Source organism: Netta rufina (genome assembly GCF_964035555.1).
Source record: "Netta rufina genome assembly, chromosome: 7".
Lineage (NCBI taxonomy): Eukaryota > Metazoa > Chordata > Aves > Anseriformes > Anatidae > Netta > Netta rufina.
The window spans coordinates 1,666,033-1,680,494 of NC_140130.1; the positions used below are offsets into that span (position 1 = coordinate 1,666,033).

The 14,462-nt window shown below is 39.0% G+C and overlaps 1 protein-coding gene across 1 annotated transcript in view; it reads right to left on the reverse strand.

The window, feature by feature from the left end:
* FAM13C (family with sequence similarity 13 member C) overlaps positions 1–14,462 on the reverse strand; it is a gene marked incomplete at its 5' end in the record, with an annotated part of 115,406 nt that overhangs the window by 18,958 nt on the left and 81,986 nt on the right. Inside the window, 3 exons of the mRNA XM_084290035.1 lie at positions 1,466–1,531; positions 1,898–2,048; positions 7,756–7,819. Of these exons, the coding sequence (XP_084146161.1) occupies positions 1,466–1,531; positions 1,898–2,048; positions 7,756–7,819 (281 nt within the window). The remainder of the gene's footprint in view (positions 1–1,465; positions 1,532–1,897; positions 2,049–7,755; positions 7,820–14,462) is intronic.

Sequence of the window (14,462 nt, forward strand, 5' to 3'; positions counted from 1 at the left end):
AGAAATGAAATGCACTACACAGTCATATTTATATTTAAAATAACACACCTGTACATGTAAATAATTTTTTCCTATTGCCTTATTCACTAAGCAAAGGCTAATAACTAGGGACATTGTATATATGGCACGTCCTTGAAAGTCTGTTTCTAGCCTGGTGCAAATCTCTGGACTTCTGTACAAGTTCAACCTGAAATAACAAACAGTCCCACGTGGCAACTGTACCTAAACTGCATCTTTCAGAAGATTTCATTAGTAATTTAAGAGACAGAATTAAAACTGGCTCTATCTACAAAAAATAGAAAGTCATTAAAAACAAGCAAACTAACCATAACACAGATGTTACCAGGAAGGAGAATCCACTGAAATCCATTAACTAAGCAAGCTTTATCTAAAGCAGAAGTTTGAACTGCCAGAGTTACAGAGCATGCTCTGAACTACAAGAGAGAAACGCTACATCATCCAATATTCGCATGTGTAGAGGGAGATAGGCACGTAAGAGATAGAGAGTAGGGGTTCACTAACACTTTAAATTAAAACAGAATCACATTAGAAGAGAAAAAAATAATAAAAATAATCAAAGGAAGCCTAACAATTCATCCTAGCAATATATTATGAAACTAACAGAACAAAATAGGTTAGTAAATGACAGGAAAAGGAAATAAAACTCACCCTGCCATAAAGGAAAAAGTCAGTGCAGGTTTTGGATGAGCTGCAAAATGTCTCTACCTGTGCAGCACATACAGATTTGTCTCTGCCTCAGATCCACATCAAGGAATAGCACTGTTGCAAAATTAAATACCTGTATCCAAGAGCCATTAAGGTGTTTGCCTCACTGTGCAAAACCACCAATTTTTTAAGCTAAAAGAATGAAGACCCAGTACAACAGGATATTTAGTATTCTTTACATTCCTTCTGTCTTATAATAATTTGGATTCTATGTACCATTTCTTTTAATTGTCCAATGCAAACCTGAAACTGTAGAACATCTTAAGTAGAATATTATAATTTGTGATCTTTTTAGGTAAATAATTTGCTGCTATTTCTTGCTGAAAATTATACGCAAACAGTTTCTGAAATAAGTTCTGAATCTAGCATTTATTCAGACATTAAATGTCAATTGCAAAGGGATTACTTACCTATCTGCCTTAATTTTGACCATATGTGGTCAACAATTTAGATATTTGTGTATTCGTGTCACTTGTCTGTGAGATGCATTAGTCATATTGCCTTTGACCTATTTTTCACGAACAGTGATTCCTCTTCTACTGAGCATCACGACTCTGCCAGCCCAATGACTACAAGCTATGAATTGACAAAAATAGTGCAGAGCCTTAGGGCTATTTATTTGCAAGGACTGATTTCCATATTGAGGAAAAAGGAAAGATAACACACCACAATTTGCCCATATTGGTAATTTTAAATAAAGCCTCATGAATTATTAAAATCCACATGCTGTAAAACTCACCTTCACTATCTCTCTGCTGATGCATTAAACTAAAATCAATAATAGGAGAAATGAAGTGATATTGGTCTGACAAAAGAATGACAAAAATAGAATTACATGATATGGCAGACGATCTCACACAATACAGACATAGGAAATAAAGAGCATAAATTTACTTGAACAAATTAAACTGAAAATAAAGGAATTGGGATTCCTAAAATCTATCTGAAAAGTACCACTCCTTTGCAGAAAAACAGAGGACTCCAGACATTCCTTTCTGCTCTTTTAACAGGTATCATCCCTTTTTGCATTACATAGCATTTGCATCAGGAAATGGTGCTTTGCATTAGCTCTGCACTGTTTCCCGGAGGACTGCAAATCTGAGATTGAACTGCAAATCACAAGGCTTTCTTATAATTGCAAATGAGAGCACATCATGACACGATCCCTTACCTCCACAACTGGCCCCATCAGGATGCACACTGGTTTGGACTGATGAAGGGGTTGGATCCTTGGGTGCCGGCAGCTGAGGAGTTTCCTCCTGGGTTGGCAGAAATGCAGAGCACAGATCGGTTTCGAGGGCTTGTAGCTTCAACAAAGAATTCTGCAGACAAAAGCAGAACATTGGGCTAGATAGAGAGTAACAAAATACAGAGATAGCTCTTCAACTCACTGAGCCCATCAGAAGCGCCTGCAAAGGGGTGTTCCACTAGCAGCTCTGAGAGGATGTGCAAGAGAACAAACACGCACTATTCCACGAGTTTCCTCACTTCTGGTTATTTAAGTCCCAATTTAAATGGATTATTCGTGACACGTGGGAAAGATGACATCGTCAGCAAAAGACAATTTATTCTAGGAAGGCAAATTGAGATGGTGTCCCTTTTCTTGGTCTTGAAGCAATACCCTAAGCAAGTGTTTCATTCATTGGGCTGACATCACGATCTGATGATATTATGTCCCTCCCCATTCACCATTCATAAAAAAAAAAAAAAAGGTATCCCTCTCCAGCCTATTGTGCAGTACACAGCAGTGAACAAAGAGTTACTGAGAACACACTCCCTCACGGGATTCTTGGAAGAGATTTTTTTTTGATTGGCTTTTTAGAGATACTTCTTTATGTAGACGTTGCTTTTATGTAGGCGGCTGCTGCTTCTACAGGGCAAAAAGATCATTTCCGATCTGCTGCAAAGGCAAAATTGGCAGATCATTGTCACTTGCTGCAGACAAATCAATGGGAATGAGACCTGTTATCTATAACATCACTTCCAGCTACTGTGTCGTGCTTGGTCCATTTCTCATTTTAATCTTTAATGCTGCATGCGATATTCAGCTGTGCAATCTGACAGAAGCATCTTGCTGTGATGTAAACGCTGTGAAAGCCCTAATCACCATCCAACTGGGCGAAATGACTCACTATTGATACCCCGTGCATTCAGCTCCCCTTTCTCAAGGGAAATACAGCTTGCAGCTTAAAACAAAAACACACAAGGCTGTCTTAATAATCACACAGCTGGTGCATTAAGAATATACATAAAATGTTAAATCACACAAATGGTACATATTTGTAAAGAGCATTTTCTGAAAAAAAAATATATATCTGAGTCATAACAGAAAAAAATATTCCTTAAGTTCATACCCTAAAATGCTCTTTTATTTATTGGAATAATTTCTCTTGTGTAAGAATATATCACCTATTTAGTAAGTAGCTTAATATATTTGTACATTATTTTAATTGTAATACAGCTGTTTTATAAGCCCGAGAATTTTATAAGCCAGTCTTTTTTTTTTTTTTTTTCTTAAGGAAGGTAAATTAATTTGAATGAAAACAGCAGGGAAGACTTTCAGCCTTGATCCTTTTATAGAATTCAGGCAGTGAAAAGGGATTGGAAAGCAGCTCTTTCAAGGAGATACCTCAAAATAGGGAAGTTTTGAAAAAGCAAGAAGTGATTTTTCCCTGTGAAACTAAGTATGCTGGCTTGAATGTGCACCCATGCCACTAGTTCTTGAAGAGTTTTCATGACCCATAGGGCCTCATTTTCTACAACCTCTCACCCCACCTAGACCCAGTGTGGCTGTGGAGTTACCACAGCAGATGGGCAGTGTTTTACAGTAACTATACAATTTACACACTAGTGAGAATTCTGATCCCAGCACTGACCTTATCGCATGGACTGCTGATAGCAAGCACCTTTCCAAAATTTTCAAGGGAGTCTCTAAGTCTCCCAGTATGGAGTACATAAACAAATAACTGACAAAAACACCTAACCTTCATGGACTTCAGCCTTTGAAAAAAAAATCCCAAGTCAAGAAAACACATTCATTTCACATCACTATTTCTTATGATACATTAATATTTATGGCAAGCGCAGTATAAGGGCATTCACACAGACTACATTGTTAAACGCTATTTCAGCAATGCCTGTGGTGTAATTCACAAGCTGGTTTATATTGAGTTTTATGTGATGTTTTTTCACCCGTCTGTGGAAGGTGGGTGGATGGCAAATTTCCAGCCCCTGCCAAATACTAAAAAAAAAAAAAAAAAAAAAAAAAAAAAAAACTATAATAATGATAGAAACACCTGCTATAATTTCCTGAATATGCCCTTCACAGAGATTTGACGTAGGGACAAAAAGAGTAAGAAATTTTTACCACTTTGATGTTACCAGGTAAATGAATCTGGAGTATGCCATCAACCTCATCTTACTCCTTACAGGAGGGTCCTACTAAAGGGTAGGGATGACCCTGCTGCCTGCCTTGCCCCTCTCTGAGGGACTGTCTGAAGTACGGGCAAAGGCTGAGCAGCCAGCTGGATCCTGCCAGTCTGGGACCTGCAAACACGTTAGAAGCAAATACAAACAGCTATAATACATAGGGAGGGAAATGTTGGGTCATGGCAGGTACCATCATAATTTTAGGTAAATTCTTCCATGGAAAACCAGTATCACTGAAGAAATTTAAGCTATGGCATGTTATAGCAGCTGACAACCTCATCTCAAATACTACAGACTTGATGCTCATTCCAACTTTATTCTGGTGCCTGCCAGTTGTGCTATGCAATAATTCCTGATTCATGCTGATGGAAATGAAAGGACATATCAATATTTGAAATGGTTCCTGAAGTTTATTGGAAAGAAAACCAATACTGACACCTCTTAAGAACAGTATTTTGCAAATATGAAAACGAAGCAATTATAATTGTCTTGGGAAAGGGTTTCTTATATTCGCTGTCCTCTTAAAGTAATTGACAATTCAAATAACTTGAGCTATACCAATTCCACTAGAGGAAGAAGAAACAAAGCCCTGCATTATTGCAGATCAAAGATAATGGAAAAATATAGACATTTACAGGAAGTCCAAGGAAAACAGAAAGAGATGCAGTGTGGTATTTCATTCCTATTTGTAACTCCTGCTATTGCTTTAAGAAAACATAGTCATTAAAGTATCGTACTCTTGTCTGCTGGAGAAAAAATGGTACAAAAGGATCGCCATTTGCTGAGGAAGTTCAGCCCTGCAGTAAAGAAGCCATCTTTACAAACCAGCAAGCTTGTAGACTGTATCCACTGACCATCTCTCTTTCCAGCAAATGATTATTAAAAATCAAGAGTTGAGGCCTTAGGGCAAGGAATTATTGAGATGACAGATAACTTCTTATATCTAAAGATAAATACCACGCACCTATACTCACACTGTTATATCACTCTGGACAACGCGACGCTGAAGGAACAAATGTGCCGTTTATCACCAAAATTCTCTGGCAATGAATGCAAGTCCCATGGAATAGCTTTATATATATATATATATATAATGTATTTAATTTTTTTAATTGGTGCTATCAGTACCTGCCTCTCCAGCTGAAGGTCTCCTACATGGGGCCCTGTAACATCAGCCCTATGCACTGTGTCAGTCAGCATAACCAGGGAGCTGCAGCCCAAGGGAAAACAACGTGCCAAATGGAGCCTCACAGCACAACAAAATTTCCCTTGTTGCACCAAGGGCTATGATACCATTAAGCCTGCTAATTAATCAGCACTCACAGCAAATCACCAGAGAAAGCAAATAGCTACCAATGGCCGAAAAAGAGCCATTGCTGCTAGAAATAATTTTGCTCCCTGTTTCATTTGATTCCTGTGGAAATGTGAGATCTGGTAAATTTAGGAACTGAGGAAAGAGGGAAAGAGAATGGGTCTGCCCCTTCCCATAGACCCTGCCCAGTGTCAGAAAAGCCTGGACTTGCTGCAGTCGACGTAAACTGAAGCTGCCTTTCCCCACACAATGTTTCTGAATATTCAGGAAGGCTGCACCCTGCCCCTGGGCCTGCTCCTGCTGCTGCCCACCCCGGGACAGGAAGGCAGCTATTCCACTATATCCAGTTTATTGACGGATTTACTGGATTTATGAAATCAGCTGGGGCAGAGAAAGAGAATAATCCAAGCTTTCAGAATTTAATGGCCTTTGAAGTGATTCATACAGAAAGGAAACTGAACAAATATCAGCCTGTTCAATTTCCTCACCGTAAGGAAATTAAAAGCAGAGCTAGAGCAGTGACATACAAAAGCATCTCCCTTGCCTTTTAATCTGAGAGTTGAGGTTAAAATAAGATAGGTGTATTTTATACGAATATAAATAAATCTGTGGTATCTGCTAGGGCAATACTCGTGTCTTGAGGCAAATGACATTTTCAATTCAAAATTTCCCTTACGAGGAACAAACAAGCAACTATAAGATAGAACAAGATATGCCCTGGGTTTGAATAATGTCACAGGTGACCAGTTAGGAGAGACAACAATTTCTCTAATGCAAGAAGGGAACTTGTTTTCTAATGGCACATTTCCACTTGGGTTTGAAGGAGACCTGAGATATACTACAATCTAAGATTTTGCAAAAGAAAGTTAGCACCAGAATGTAGATCTTGCTCATTCCCCATAAATGATTTACATTTTATTTTCTGATCTATTTATCAGTTTCAATATCTCACAGTTTTTATTATAGTATGTTATCTTAACCGCTAAGGAATCCTTAGAATCCAAGAATTTTAAATCTTGTAATTTAAATCTTGTGTGCAGCCAGGAGTTGGACTCAAGGACCCTCGTGGGTGCCTTTGACCTCAGGATTTTCTATGATTCACCAATTTTGGTTCTGGAAATTCTGGTGAAATTTGCAATGGAGCTTCTCAGAAGAAATGATTATTTAGTAATTTCTCCCAGGACCTTATTTGGCTTGACCAGTCCTGAGAATGCTCCCTTATATTGGTCACAGAAAGTGCCTAGTTATTATCAGGATTTTCAACAGTGAGCTGCACAACGATGGCACAAATGCACAGGAAATAATTAAACGAAAGGAGAAAATTAAGTCTGAATTCTTTCAAAAGGACACAACATTGTGGTTTTCTCCTAATGAAAGTCAGGCATCTATTAATAGGCATATTCAATGGCTCATTATGGAAACAAAGCTGGTTTTCCATAGTTTGACAGGAATAGACTTCATTTTCTCCACCTGCCTTTATTGTCATCTTACTCTACACTTAAAATTTTGTCTGCTCTTTGTTTAAGTCCAAGCATGTTTGCAGTACTATCTTCCAGTATTAAGTTTGCTCTATGCTAGTATGCAGATACCCTTATTTGTGGAAGATGCTTTATAATGTTTGCCATTTTCAATAATTGCACAACTTGTTTTCGGCCTTCCGTAAAATGCCTTGACTGTGACAGTTTAGCCCAGGCTCACCCACGGTCACACTGACAGTTTCTCTGTGTTCTTCTCTTATGCTGTGCTCCTGACATAATTACTATGAAAAAAGCTCCCGTTTTGAGTGTTACAGGTGTTATCTGGCTCTCCTTGCTTTCTCTCTTCCCTCCAACTCTCCCCTCCTACTGACAACCCTACCTTTCAGAATACATTGTACAATTCACAGTTTATTTATACAGGATGTAGCAACCTTGAGACCTTATTTTCAAACAAAACATAATTGATGGTTGAACATATTTAAGCTGTAATGTGATGAAAAAAATCAAATGTTCTTGCAAGACGGCATTTCATTTAGTCAATACTCAATGTTTAATTCTTTTCTGATCAGACAAAAAGCAGCATAGCTCACTTAAAATATTTTTAAAATCTCATTCCAACTTTTAAAACATTATAGTAGTCTTGCATCACATTATTATGCTTTTCTCCAAAAACATGACTAGAATGATTCATTAAAAAGCTAACCTAAAATTCACAAGTGATTACATTATTCCAAGAGCTGAGAATTAACAAAACACAAATATTTGATTCAAAATTTGTAACACCATATTTCAGCTTTTGGTTACACTCACCTCACTTAAGCTGTGCAGTGGCTCAGTTGCTTCCTTTTGTGAAATATATGCTTTCTGATCTAGACTACAAAATAAAACAAGAATTTTCACTCAATAAATTGCTTGTGTGTGCTGCAAATATTTCAAACTTTTCATCATGTCTGTACATAAACTGCAAGTTACAGGATATTTATTGAAAAAATAACATTTCTATGAAATTTACTTCTGTATTTTATACCTCATGCAAAAAACACTGGTGATTTTATGGAATTCTACATAATATATTTAAACTCTGAATGAGAATCTGGAAACTATAACGTTAAAGTGTGGGCTCACTCTGTCATACAAAGAGTCCTGCGGCAGCATGACTGGCTCTCAGCATCATAAACTAATAGGGTTAAAGCCAAAAATAAGTCCAAACATTTAAACCTAAGTACGATTTGTCCCACATGCTTTAAGTTAAGAACAAAACTTTTCCTGTATCAGAGCCATAAAGAATAAATCTTTCTGTATTTCTACTTGATGGTATTTTAGGCTCCCAGTCGTCAACTTTCTGCTTAAGTACTCTTTTGCAAATTTCATAAAGACTCACAGGACTCTCAAGAGGAGCTGGAAAACCTTTAAACAATAGAGATTTCCATGTGTTCATAGCTTTGCTTTTCTCTCGGTGTATCACCACTTCTCCATGCAGAAATAGGAAAGGAAGGTCCTGGACCAGCAAGGGGAAAATCTCTTCCTGCTGACTAGCTAGTGAGAGGATTGTGCCATATCCAGGCAGATGTAGTCATTTCCTAGGGATCCACATGCACAACAGCTTCAGGGTTAGTTACAGGCATCTATCAAGGACTGAAACTGAAGCCTAATAAAAATCTGCCGTGGATTAGGTGAGAAACCCGCAGAGCCTGATACCACAGTTCTATCATTTCCCAAAGCAGAGGCTCTCTTTCCACATAAAACTTCAAAGATTGACATGGGTGTATCACAAGTTGACTTGCAAAAACAGCATTCAGCTGAAGCAAGAAAACCATTGCTGTCTCAGAGAATGAGATTTCTCATTACTGAAAAGGTGGCAATATTTGTTCAAGACTTGTCCCTGCAAGAACTCACTCGTGGATGTGATCAAAATCATTACAATACCCAGATTCCCTTGGACAAAATAATTCATATTTTTCAACCTATCATGCTCAGTCTCATCCCAGCAAAACCAAGCAGTTTTAAAAGTCTCTAGAGACAACAAAGTACAAAGAGATACACAGTCCTCTTTGTAGTTCTTAACCAAGAACTATGTAGTTCTTCATAGATTTACGATGCATTTAAAGACTGAAACTTGCACAAAGTCTGCCACAAAAACTTTCTATACTAAAACAGACATGATAGTCATAGTACAATGAACATCCACTTGCCTTCAAAAAGGCTCTGAGATGTGCAATGTCTGTAGGAACAAAAAGGAGCCGTTTTGGTGGTGGCACATGTAGCACCAGCATGGGAGGCCTCCTAGGCCAGCCAGCACGAAGCTCACTGAAGATATATTGCTCAGAAGTGCATGAGTGATTGCTGGAGGTACTTAAGCAGCAAGGTGCCTTTGGCTGACTGTTGTACCAGCATTTATCTACGTGTCTGTATAGCTCTCCGCATGTATATTTTAGTGCCATTTCTCCTAAAAATGAATAGCAAACATCTCTGTAATGTGAACAGAAGGAAAACCAAATTGCAGAAGCAAAAAGATTAATGCCTAACAACTGATCTCTAGCTTTTACCCAGCAGCGACAACAGTATGAGGCAGCAGAAAACTTTTACAAGACTATGAAATACCATGGGGAGTCAAAGAACTAGCTGAGTAGGGAAAAGTGTTCTTAGTTTTGTTGTTTTGTTTAATAACACATAAGGAAGGACCTGCAAGACTACAAACAGCTGAAGAATCAATCCACTAATGAAGATAAAAATATTTAGAGTGATTTTATGACATTGAACAAGTGCTAGACAAGTGGAAAGGAAGAAAAGGACATGTAAAATTTGTTCTCTTCTGGTATTATTTGGATAACTCTTTTCAGGGTGCATCAGATGAGCAGAACTTAACCTACCTCAGCAAAAGAAAACAAAAAAGCTAAAGAAGGACATTAGCAGTTCTTATAGACGCAGGATGATATTCTACGTAATTCACAGCTATATCACTCATGAATTCTGCACTCTGGAGGGTAAAAAGATTACAGCATCCCTGCAGTACTACCTGTCTCATTTAGGACGATGTACTTGTCTACTGTTTTGGGGATGCGGAAGTCTTGCATTTTACTCTTTATTTCACTAAAAATACTAGAATAAGATGTTCTTAGCTTTATGTTCTTTGGGTTCAGAAGATGCTAAATATTTTTTTCTGAAATCGTTAACGGAATAAACATTTTTGTGTGAAAAAACATTAACAGCCATCTATATATGCTGAGCTAATCCTATTCTATAGAGTTTTGGGGTGTGCTTCTTTGTTTTCACCGAGATTAACCGCTCTGCTAGGCAAACGCAGGTTATCTGATTGTCACCAGGCAACAAAGGGCTTACAATTTAATAACTAAGGGTTGGATCCTACTCTCATTAAAAGTCAATCACAAATTATCCATTAACTTCAAAAGCAGCAGTAAGAAGCCCTAATTTTCCATCTGTACTGAGAACATTAAAATTATTTTGAACTGCAGCTGAAATTTTGAATAATTGCATACAACCCTTATTTTGTATTATTGACGTCACATAAAATAATGAAAATGTAATTCTCTCTATAGCTACTATTCAAATATGTGTAACATAATTCTTTACAAAATATAAAAAGCCTGATCTCTCACCCTTCCTGCAGTCTGGCAGCTCTGGCTTTGGCAGAATTATTGTGTTCTGCTATGGCACAGACGACAAAGATTCAATCCAATAACATGTACATTTGAAGCTTGTGGACATAAAAAAAAATCTAAATGTTAATTATCATAACAGAGCTCCTAACAGACTTCAAGGAGAGGACGAATTTGCATGAGCAGTGAGCTGTTTAAAAAAAAACAGACCAAAACATGTAAAGTATTGAATTATGCATGATGCCACTTCTAAACCCATATAAAATTCAAATAAAAACACAATTTTAAAAACTAGGGAAAATGTTTAAACATAACCTAAGCAAATTTGATTCTTATTTCCCAGATTAAAACCAGAAAGGAGCATTACATTCTGTAATCTTGACATCTCCAGCCTTTACACTCCTCCCAGTTCTACCTCGGATTAGGACTAGATTCCTGTACGTTTAAACCTGTGTAACCCTGGATTACTCTAACACCATTCTCTGGAGACATTTATACACCACGGTGCCTCGTGTGCTCAGCGTCTTGGGCCAAGTAATGCATTAGAGGTGCCATTAGTGACAACTCCTTGAAAGCAAACTCTACTCTGTGCTGTGGATTGAAACCTTTTTTCCAGATTCACTTTCAGTCTGTCCTGGACCCATATTCCTTCCTCATCTCCAGTCTGTCTATCAGTTTTACCCTGCCCACTGTGAGGATGGTCTGCCAGGGGAACAGCTCAGAAAGTGTAGTCTCAGTACCACGTCAGGGGACTGACTCAGCCTATCCAGAGGTTATATAACAAGGGTTCACAGAATGGCAGACCCCAGAACCAACACACCTCAGCATCAGGGAAATGGAAACATCATTGCTGAGACTCCCAAATGGCAAAAAGCACTATAAAATTCAAACATACTCACCACCTCATACAGAGCTGCAAGTAAATGCTTAAAAAACTGGCTTATGAATCCTTAAAAAGCAAAGCAGAACCACAACAGGCTTTTGGATTAACATAAAATGTGGACTCTCAATAAAACATCTTTAAGGGCACAAGACTGCTTGGACACATGCTACGCTACTCTATCAGCAGTCCCCGAATGCTGTAGCAAGCAGACATCCAGAGAGCCAGCGGAGCAGTGTCTGTCTCAAGCTGCAGTAGCTAAAGGCTGGCTGTGGACCACCATTATCTGCTTTTCTTATCATGAGTGTCTTTCATACTCACCAGCCACAGTCCTTATTTGGGCTACAGTTATATGCTTTTTTCTTTTCCCCCTTTGTCATCCCAGCACCACTACTGCCGCCTTTTTTTATTTTTTTTTTAAGTGGATGGCAACCCAGGAGTTTGCTCGTGGATTTTCCACTTCTTGATACAAGAAGTACCATTGGCACCTTATACACCAGTATTTTAATATCAATACTCCTGAAGAAACTGCTTTTAGGAACTGATCCATCATTTCCCAGCAAAACAGTGTTTCATCAGCAAATCAAGATTTGCTGACACAGAGGTAAGCACAGACACAGACTGGTCGTGATGAATTTTTGCCAGATCGGAGAGAATCTGGCCAGGTTTTCTCCTGGCTTGCCTGGCCACCTGCATGGGAATGAAGCCTCCCCAGCTCTGCCTCACCCATGAGGCTCCGCAACATGGTATGGGGACATCAGCAATTCTGCATCTTCCCTGCTCTTTCTGACACATCTCTGAGATGTATCTGTTGGAAGCATGGAAGATATCAGTCACCACCTGAACTGCACTCAAAAGCTACTTGCCTTAAAAACTTTGTTACTGAAAGCCTTGCTAGAGCCCAGCCTCCCATGGGGGAGCACAGACATCCTGGGAGGTTCTGGCTGAGCCCCAGATCCAGGGAAGCCCAGGGCTCTCAGCATTCCCAGGTTTCCTGGAGAAGAGCCGTAGGTCTGACAACAGCAGCTATCCTGAAACCTCTGCAGAAATTGCAGTCCAACCCAGGGACAAGCTGGGTGCTACTGAATGAAACTGCTTCATTTCTATTTTGTTTGGGGAATAGGAAGGAGGGGAAATTTTTTCTTTGTCAGGAAAAAAAATGTAGTTCCCCCACTGACTTGAACATGAACTTCTCTGAAACACTGATATTCCCACTGCCCAGGAGTCCCATGCTTCAGCCCCCTGTCTGTGGAACACGTATCTGAAGCAAACACCATCCTCCACTCAGGTAAACTGCAGGCACAGCTCTGCAATCCAGATCAGTTTTGCTGATTGACTTTAAGAAGGCAATCAGTAAGAGCAGCTTTTTGCAATCATGCAAAATCATCCATGCTTTCCTGTTCTTTGTTAAAGAATAAATAAATAAATAAATTCTCTTTATTGCACCACTTGTTCCTGGGGCTTGCATATAATTTTTACCTCCCAGAGGTGCATATTATATTACACTCTTATCCAAACCCAACTGCACACAACAACTGGAGCAGTATTCAATGTAATCAGTGGCAACAGTATTAGAAATTCATGTTCTTTTAATAAAATGTAAAGGTTTCCATCTACACAAATGGCATTTCGTATTCTAAATTGATGCTGATTTTCATAAAATTATGCATGACAGACACCTCAAAGTTAAAAACCTTGATTCACAGGGCAAATACAGCTTAGCCAAGGACAAGACAATATCCCCTCATTCTTCTGTTTCAAATGCACTAGTTATCCTTAAATCTCTTCACCAAGAACATTCTCCTATTTCTCTCAAATCCCACTAACTTTTCCTTCACTGTTTCAGTGGTTGTGAGTCATTATAAAATGAAAGCACCCAACCAACAACTAACCCCTCCACCCAAACAATCTACGCATGCACTTGTGCCCTATTTCTATGAAATGTTTCTCTTACACTGTGAGTTCTGCTCTTCTGTCGCGTATCTGTTTATGAAATTCCTGTGTTATGTCACCCTGAATTTAGATTGCTCTGCTAAATGGGGACTGTGCCCAAAAGTTTCTTGTGTCTCAGCAGTTTTTATCCATATCTAGTCAAATTAAAACTGACCTGGCTTTGCACTGACTAGAAGAGATTTCAAAAACTCCATACAGTTCAGATGTATTTAGATTTTAAACTCCAATGAGACTAATTACAGAGCTATAGCAATCTGAAGAAATTATATTATCGAAGGAACAACAAAGCTTACTAGAAATAATCCACCTTAGTCTGGGACAGAAATAAATCCTTCCTCTCCTATCCTCCCCATACACATCAGACAGACAGAAGAGCCTGACCAGTGGCACCCCTGCAGTAGTGTGGTCATCTCCTCTTCTCCAAAAGACCAGAAAGCTTCTGGTCTGTGAGTTATGTATCCTAGGAAGCTGCAACATTCCAAAGAACTTTCACTTTTACCAGTAACCTAGCAAAACTCAACTAGAAGATAGAGAAACTCAAGTTTTGCAGGGCTAGCAGATGCATTCCATCAAAATCTAACTATGACCGTTGTCTGCTCCCAAGCCTAAATACCTAACCTTTGCCATGTTCCAGAGCAGAGAAGGAAGAAAACAAGGCAAGACATCATAGCTTGGCAGCTGTGTTTCACAGCCCATTGCACAAGCCAGTTCTGGGATCCTGACACAGCAGCCAGTGACCTGCACAAGCTGAGACATGGGCACATAATGACTCTCTGGCCCAATCAAAGCCTATTGCTGGCAAAGAGATGAGGCAAGCTGCTGGTGACTCTTAAGAGGAGTCACCAGCCAGAGTGACCCTGAAACTGAAAGTGTTAACCTCAGCATAAGCAATTCAAAGTCCTCTGCCCTAGCTGGGTGGTGGGAAAGTTAAGATAGATGAAGTGAATGTGATGTGTGTGGGAGGCCAGGGACCATGAGTTAATGTGTTCACTCCATGCTCAAAGTCAACTCCATTTTGTTTTAATAATGAAACTAAGACATGGCCAGAACTGAGATGTGCTCACTAA